The sequence below is a fragment of the Lycium barbarum genome, chromosome 1 (assembly GCF_019175385.1).
Source record: "Lycium barbarum isolate Lr01 chromosome 1, ASM1917538v2, whole genome shotgun sequence".
Taxonomy (NCBI): domain Eukaryota; kingdom Viridiplantae; phylum Streptophyta; class Magnoliopsida; order Solanales; family Solanaceae; genus Lycium; species Lycium barbarum.
Window position 1 is genome coordinate 133,151,404 of NC_083337.1, and position 8,847 is coordinate 133,160,250.

Below are 8,847 nucleotides of genomic sequence, written 5' to 3' on the forward strand. Positions count from 1 at the left end.
ATAATTATACTAACAAACTTCAACATGCCAAATCAAACACCTGACGATACTTACTCCTTAACTAATACTGAAGTCGAAACAAATACATGTCGACATAGAAAGCTAACTCATACAAACATCACATCGAAAATAAAAATGAACTTCAGAGAAGAGGGTAAATTGCTGACCTTTTGCAAGTGCAGCGAAATGGGGTGCGGGGGTTTCAGATTTACCTCAAAAGACTGCCAAATCCGAGCTTGCGAGGCTCCGGTTCACAGCAACAACAGAGCAAACGAAAAAGCAGAAAAAATTGTTTAGTATTTTTTGACTCGATATTCAAAAATAGAGTTGATGTACTAATATTGCTTAGGGGATTTTTTGCCACCCAACTAAAAACTCCCCTCTTTACGATGCAACTAACCCCTATTTATAGGGTTTTTTGCTCTTTTGGCGTTGAAGAAAGAGGGAGGAGCGGGAGAGAGAGAAGAGCGTAGGGGACAGAAGGAAGTGGAGATGGCAGAAGCCGGGGAACAGGGCGAAGTGGGGGACAGGGCATGGTGGAGAGGAGATGACGAGGACGATGAAAGAGAGGAGATGGAAGAGAGAGGGAAGAGAGATCAAGAGAAGGGAGAAGGGGGAGGTGGCGAGCGGCTGGTCAGATGAAAAGAACCCTAGGGTTCTTTTGTTCAACTGACCCGGGTCGGGTCATTGGGCTGGACCGGGTCAGTTCAAATACTGAGTTGGGTTGAGGTCGAATAGATGTGGGCTGGGCATTAAAATGGGCTGATGAATAAAATGTATGCTGAATAGTGAATCAAAACATGGGCTGGTTTCACGAATTAGGCCTCAGCCCAAATAGTTTTTTTTTTCTCTTTAGGATTTAATTATGGACCGAATTAATGCAGATTAAATACTACTTAATGAAATATGTAATTATTAGTGCTCAGATGACAAAATTATATGACATTGTAATAGCCGTGCAATAATATTTTGAAAAGAAAAAAATAAATAAGCGCTATCATTTGACTGTGCGAAATAAATGCGATGCGTGTGCATAAGCTGGTAAAAATGCTGAAATGATAAAAATGTGCATTATAATAATACTGGTAATAAAATAATAATAATAATAATAATAATAATAATACTAAAGGTAGTAGTAACGGTAATAAAAGATAATAACAATAGTGATTACAACAGGATAATGCAATGCCGGTATTAATAAAAGCTAATAATTATAGTGAAAAATGCAAATAATTATTTTGTAAAGTTGCCAAAATAATTGAAGCGAAAAATAGGTATTTCGGAGGAAAGGTGGGACAAAATTGGGTGTCAACAGGCATCTTAGAGATTGAACTATTCGATGTGTGGGGTATCGACTTCATGGGTCCTTTCATACCATCCAAGGGAAATAACTACATATTGGTCGCTATAGACTATGTCTCGAAGTGGGTGGAAGCCATTGCACTTCCCACCATTGATGCTAGTGTGGTGGCAAGATTTCTGAAAAAGAACATTTTTACAAGGTTTGGGACCCCTCGAGCCATCATAAGTGATCAAGGTACGCACTTTTGCAATCGACTCTTTGATAAATTGCTGCTCAAGTATGGGGTGAAACACAAGATAGTGACTGCTTATCATCCTCAGATGAGTGGTCAAGTGGAGGTATCGAACAGAGAAATCAAGAGGATTTTGGAGAAGACTGTGAGCATGAGTAGGAAAGATTGGTTACTGAAGCTCGATGATGCTCTGTGGGCATACAAAACAGCTTACAAAACTCCAATTTGCACGTCTCCCTATAAGCTCGTCTTTAGAAAGGCATGTCATCTACCAGTTGAGCTCAAGCATAGAGCATATTGGGAAATAAATCAGCTGAATTTAGACATGGTTCAAGCTGGAGAAAAGAGACTGTTGCAGCTGCTCGAGTTGAAGGCATTTCGCTATCATGCCTATGAGAATGCGAAAATGTACAAGGAGCGAACGAAGAGAATTCACGACAAGCGCATCCAACCTCGTGACTTTTTGCCCGGGCGGTTAGTCTTGTTGTATAACTCCAGGCTGAATATTTTCGAACGGAAGTTGAAAAGTAAGTGGTCGGGGCTGTTTGAAGTCGTTCGGGTAACCGCACATGGGGCGGTTGAGCTGAAGCCGCTGAATGCAGAGCGGACATTCTTGGCAAATGGGCAGAGGGTCAAGCACTATTTTGGAGAGGTCATCAATCTGGAGAAGACCTCAGTGGATCTAAAGGAGGCATGAGGAAAGCCTACATTGTGTCGCGACGTTAAATCAAACGCTTCTCGGGAGGCAACCCATGTGTAAAAGAAAAAAAAAAGAGTCGTGCCACGACCTTAACTAAGGCACTGGTTGGGAGGCAACCCAATGCTTATGTGCATATAGGTCACGTTTGTTCATGTTGCAGGAATAGGGAAGAAGGAGGACCACAAAATAAGCAAGTACGAGTTGAAATTCGTTCTAGGTTTGATATATGAGTTAGACCCGCGACGCAAGGCCAATGCCTGAACGAAAATATTCTGCAACTGCTTTTTCCGCGTTGTACCCGTGACGCGGGTGTAATGCCTGAACAGAAATATTCTGCAGCTGTTTTTCCGCGTTGTACCCGCGACGTGGGTGTAACGCTAACTCTGATTTTTTAGGAAAAAAATAAATATTACGCGTTGGACCTGCGACGCGGGATCAACCCAGAATTGGCGGTTCAAATTTCTTTTTTAAAGACCAGATCCGTCCCCCCCCCCCCCCCCCCCCTCTCCCATTCCCTCTCAAACACTCAAACACACCTTTCCCTCTCCCCTCCCCTCTAAAATCCGAATCCCTCCACTCCTTTTCCCCAAATTCCATAGGAAACCCAATTGCAACTTCAAACAAACTTGTGATTTCATCTCATAACATGAAGAGGTAAGCACAATCTTTTCCTTTTTTCCCTTGTTTCTAAAAATTGAAGTTGTGAAACTAGGGTTGTTGGGTTTAGGCGAAATCGGGGTGGGGATTGGTGTTGGTTGTGTGTTATTAATGTTTAGGGCTAGAAGATGACTCCCATGGTAGAAGGGAGGGTTTAACCCACCATTGTTGCTTAACATTCAAAGGGAAAATTCTATGCTCGCCACGTGTTCGTACAAATGCTCGAATGAATGTTTATGTGTAATTGTGAAGTCTTGAGTAGCAATATGACAATAAATAGTCATACAAACCGTTGGACATCATTTGTGCCTACCAAATTGTGGATTGGGTTGAGAAAATCATGAACCACCAACCCAAAGTCCTAACACATGAATTAGGGCCTCTTGATTTTTTCTTAGTTTTCTTTTTGATTCTAGTATAACTTAGTTAACTTCTTTGTTTGCCTTTTGTTTACGTAGTTAGAAGTAAGTGTGGGGTCGGTTCAACCCTAACTTAGGTGTTAATCGTAAAAAGGCCCGAAAAGCTTGAAAGGTGGCCACATAACTCCAAACTTGAAAAATATAGAAAGAAATTAAGTGTGGGGTCGTGTTTAGTTTTGGAATGTGATTCACGTTTGGTATTGTGTTGTTTTGCAGGCAAAATGGTTAACAACAAAGGTAATAGAAAATCGGCTGCTACTTACACCTCCCATGGCACAAAACGGGGGAGAGCCAACCCCCAAAGCTAAAATGACAATAAAATCGCTATCGGAGGGTAAGCAACCAACCGTCCCTATCCTTCGTGCTCCATTGTCCAGGCCCAGGCCCGATGTCCGGGTATCCGGGGAGGATTAGTACGACACATTCAACCCCATAGCAGGGTACATCCATGAGCGTGCCATCAATGGCACCCTATTGCAGCGACGCTTCAGGAATGTACACTCGGCTTGTAGACATGAGGTAGGTGTCCATATTTGAGACACCGGGGCCAGTTAACATCGATCTTGTCCTCGAGTTCTACGCCAATATCACGTTCACCCGACATGAAAAATGGGAGTCGACTATCTATTGCAGGGGAGGGGATATACCCTTCTCACCATCCCTCTTATGTGAATACTTGGGCGTGCCTGATCCTCCTACCGAACTGCTGTTGAACTTCATTCACCGGTCTGATTACAAGGCCATTCGGGAAACCTTGTGTGGTGTGGATTCCAAAGCCTCATGGGCCCGTTATGCGGGAAAATATCGTAAGCACAAGTACATGAAGATGAGTAATTTCAATCAGTAGGCACGGGTATGGTTGTGTTTGTTGAATTACCGAATCACGCCATTGGAGCACTATTCTGAGGTGCCAAAAGAGCGGGTCTGCATTGTATACTTCCTTATGACAGGATAGCCTGTTAACATAGGGTATTTGATGATGGAGGAGATGCAGAAAGTTCGATTACACACCCCGCCGAAGTTGAGTTTCGGTAGCACTCTCACGGCTTACTTGATGAAGTTGAATGACAGATTAGCACAGCTATCTGATAGAGTGTTACCACCTCCTGAGGATGCCCTTGATATTTTAAATGTCAAGGCACCAGAGTTGAACAAGAAGCAGCAGCTCACCCCCGCCGAGGAGAGGGCAGCCCAATCCATAGTGTTGGCCCAACTTTACAGAGGAATGACAGTGGCTGCATCACTTCGAGCTCGATATATACGGTGTGTTTGCTGCAGTCCCGCACACCCCGTACTCCCGAGCTCTTGTGGGAGAAGAGGCCACATTAGCTGCCGATGAGGATGTGAACTCGGCGGACTTGATTGAGGTTGATATAGCCGCGGGTGAGGAGTTAGAGTCCCAGATGGGGGACGAGAATGAAGATTATGCTGCGATGGAAGCCGAGCCTGAGGATGGCGAGGCTGCTGATTCTGATGAGGATGACTAGGCCCTAGTGGGCCCCAGGGAGTTTCTCTCACCTTACTTTTGTTTTTATCTTTTCATATGCGTTGAGGGAAGTGCATGAAAGTAAGCGTGGGGTGGGAGTACGTCTCGAGATAGAGGATGCTTATGCCGTAGGATTTTTTTTTTTTAGGATCTAACTTTAGTTTAGTCTTTCTTTCTCGTTTAGGACTACTGAAAAAAAGGATTTTGTTTTTAGAGTAGGCCCTCAGTAGTGGCATCAGTCATCCGTTAGGATTTTTGTTTTCTTTTTGTTTTTACTTCTTAGTCATAGAAAGGGCTTTTCCTGATGACGGGTGGATGGCAACCTGCTTGAGGGAAAATTAGTCCTTAGGATAGGGGTATTCAAATGCTAGGTGCACGGGTTAGGTGAAGTATTGACATATGAGCGATCTAAAATTTTTATTTTTGTGAAAGCATGCCTTGAATTTTTATCAATTCTCTTGAACGCACCTACAAATGGTTTTGTGTTTGATTCGCTATGACCCACTTGGCATTGTTGATTTTTATTGTTGTTTGATTCACGGGACAACCGGATCCCTTTCGCGTTGATTGTGTGCCATGTGTGTGTAAGGTTTTGCATTTGTATCCATGTTTGGTATTGAAGTCTAGAACTTGCCTTGTGTGTTTGCGAAGCGAAATGAAGTTCGATTAAGCCTAGAAAAGGATAGGGGCGTTTCTTTGATTAGTCACTAAAAAGCCTAAAATGTTTATCCTACGAACTTGTAAATAGTACCCTAGTTAACCCTTTTGAGCCTTTAGCCTTTTATTTGATAGCAGTTAATTAGCCTCTACCCCTTCGTTCTACAAAACTTGATTTTTGATCCAAATACTCTATGAGCACTTTAATCATTGACATATATAATGAGAGTTGGGAGGTGAATGAACAAGGGGAAGTTGTTGTTAATTGTAATCTAGGAAGACTATGGGAGCACCGAATGAAAAGAACTAATTCACTTGTTAGTTGGGAATTGAAAAAAAAAAAAAAAAAAATCTGAAAAAGACAAAAAAAAATGTAGCGAAAAAGTTTCCTTTCTAACTTGTGTGACTTTTAAAAGAGTGGTGCTTAAACAAAGAAAAAATAGGTGAATTAGGGAGGAATTTAAAGGCTGGTTGGTGTTGAATAAGGGATAATAAAGAAGTCGTGCAAGAATGATAGAGGTATATGTGTTAAAGTGCTTAGGGAGGATAGTCACTATTATCCAAATAATTCCTACCCGTCCCCTAGCCTACATTACAACCCTCGAAGTCCTACTTGATTCTAGGTTCGTCTTAATTGTATTAGTGGAGTGGTTTTGGTGAGGGCACATGATTAGAAATAGAGTGGTGAAGTGTTGATTTCTTGGTCATAAGAATGGTTACATGCTTTAAAGTGGTGTCGTTGGGTCAATTGTTTTTAAAAAGTGACGTGTTTTTCAAGAAAATGGTCATTGTTGCTGAAAACGAGGTTTTAAATCTTTGGCATGGCTTTCGTAACTTGGCTCATTTTTTTGGTTTTGAAATCTTTCCTTTGGGATGGCCATACTAGCCGAATCCCGTTGCAGACCTGTTTGAATGAGTTAAATGAGAAATGCAGTCTGGTGTTGGTTCGTGATTGCTCGAGGGCGAGCAAAGTCTAAGTGGGGGTGGTCATATTTGGCATAAATATCATGTTTCGTGTCATTTTACATCACATACCTAAGACTTTTATTGCCTAATATATGATGAAATCGTCGTATTTGAGCTTATGTCGCTATATTTCATGTGTCTAGGTACGATGAAGACAAACGACGGGAAACCGAGCAGTTTTGGTTGATTCTGGAGGTGATCTTGTGGACACGAGTGAACGAGCGACGCTTGCGAAACTTAAGTGAATTTCTGGAAGGATCAAGCACAAATGTGCCACACCCGCGTTGCGGATGTAACACGAGGTGGCACTCAGGTGCCATACCCGCGTCGCATGCCCATAACGAAAAAATCAGCTGCAGGAACTTCTCAATCAGGCGTTGAGCCCACGTCGCGGGAATGCCCAATTTTGTCCAATTTTAAGTAGGATTAGGAGCCTTTTATTTTGCTAATAACCCTAAACTATAAATAGATATTTTGTTTATTATTAATGACGTGCTGGGATTATTCCAAGACTTGTAAGTCGTCATATTACCTTCTCTCTAGGTTTATTTTATTTTTCATCTTTTTCAACCCTAGATTATTCATGAATTCTTCTTGTTCATTGAGAATCATGAGTAGCTAAACTTCTTAATTCTAGGGTTGTGGCATAAGACTTGAAAGTTGGTTTGATGACAATTATTCTCTATTGATCTTCCATATTTTAGGTTGCTTATTTATTCTTGATCTTAATTGTTTAATTATCTGGCCAATAGTTGAACACTATCTCTGGTGTGTGAATTGAACTAGGGATAGGGAATTTGCATGCGTAATAAGAATAAATAGGGCTTGTTCAATATAATCGTTTCGCTAATGAGGATAGGAATATACCCTTTAGCCTTGCTTATTTGATTCCGGAGAAGTAAATGCGTTGTTGTTACCTCTGACGACCATAGGAATATAGGCGTTATAGTAGCATTTACAGGCTTGTGAGCAACTCGAAAGATACTCATATAGTTATAAGTAACCCGTCAACTAGTAACCCAGGAAATAAGATAGGTGGAATTGTCCGAAGATCAACTGGATTGTCGAAAGCCATGACCCTAGAACGAAGATCAATTGGATTGTCGAAAGCTATGACCCTAGAACTTTCTCTCATCTGATAAATCTTACAGTCTTTGTCAAAATACTCCCACTCACAAATTGTTTACTTTTTAGTCTTAGTTTAGTTACAACAAACACTTTGATTTTCACTTCCTTGAATAGTTTTATTTGAATTTGAATTAGTTCGACGGTAGAATCTAAGTCTTTGTGGGATCGATATCTGGACTTAACAGTCTATATTACTTGTACGATCACGTATTCTTGTGTGTGCGTTTGGGAGCAACATCCTTAAACACTGAAAGAGCAATAACTGATGTAAGTTGGTGAAGCTTGAATCTTAAACACCGATCGTTAGTTTGTCACCGCCACTACATCATTTAATTTAATGATGCGTTTATGTATCTCGATTCCAACTCAAGATTATATTTCTAACTAGTGTGTCAGCCCGCGCTTCGCGCAATTGTAAAAAATACAGTAATTTGTTTATATAGTTCTAATGAATATTTTATTAGAATTGGAGCTTAGATAAAGGAAACAAATTATAAGGAAATATCTTCACTTTTATACATATAGTCATAGATGTTACACATCTAATAAATAAATCATTACATGGAAAGAGGTGAATGGATATACTTGGAGAGTTTCGGGCTTTTAAAAATTAAGTGAAAAAATGAGGTGAAGAAACCACAAAAAAATGATACCTCACTTTTCTATAGACCTCAATTATATAAAGTACTATAAATATGGCGTCGATAAATCTTTTCGCAAAATAGTAAGAAAATTATTTCTTGCTTTAGCTTGTCAACCCATGTTCATGTTCCTTGAATCGCTCAAATGAGATTAACCTGCAAGCATTCATTTTTCAAATTAAATAGATACGAAATACCAGAATAATTAGATCGTTGCTAGAATTGATAATTGTTACTAACTTATAACTTATAAAGATGTAACTTGGCTTTTCAAAAATTTCAATTCTTCAAGGAATTTCCATAACTTTAAAAAGAAAAGGAGGTTTCATATTAAATCATGCATTGATTTAAGAATACGTAAATCAAATAACCTCTTCGATTCTTGATGTAATAAAATCGCCACAGATTGTTACAGGACTTTTAGGAACTTTACTTGGGTAAATATATTATGATGCAACAGAGAATATTAATGATTATACAGCCGCCCTACCTTTCAAGGTGGGGGTAGGTCTGCGTACACTCTACCCTCTCCAGACCCCACATGGTGGGATTATATTGGGCTTGTTGTTGTATACCTGAACATTGTCATAAAGTTCAAACAATGGCACAGCTAGAAGCTTTCAGGTTTTTTTGCTTTCCTTTGCATTTAGAACCTCCA

General features: G+C 40.4%; 1 protein-coding gene across 1 annotated transcript; it reads left to right on the top strand.

Annotated features, from left to right (window-relative positions):
• Window positions 1–1,686: 1,686 nt before the first annotated feature.
• LOC132614336 (uncharacterized) lies at window positions 1,687–2,232 on the top strand. Its single transcript, XM_060328762.1, has one exon. The coding sequence runs from the start codon at window positions 1,687–1,689 to the stop codon at window positions 2,230–2,232; it is 546 nt and encodes a 181-aa protein (XP_060184745.1).
• The last annotated feature ends 6,615 nt before the right edge of the window (window positions 2,233–8,847 follow it).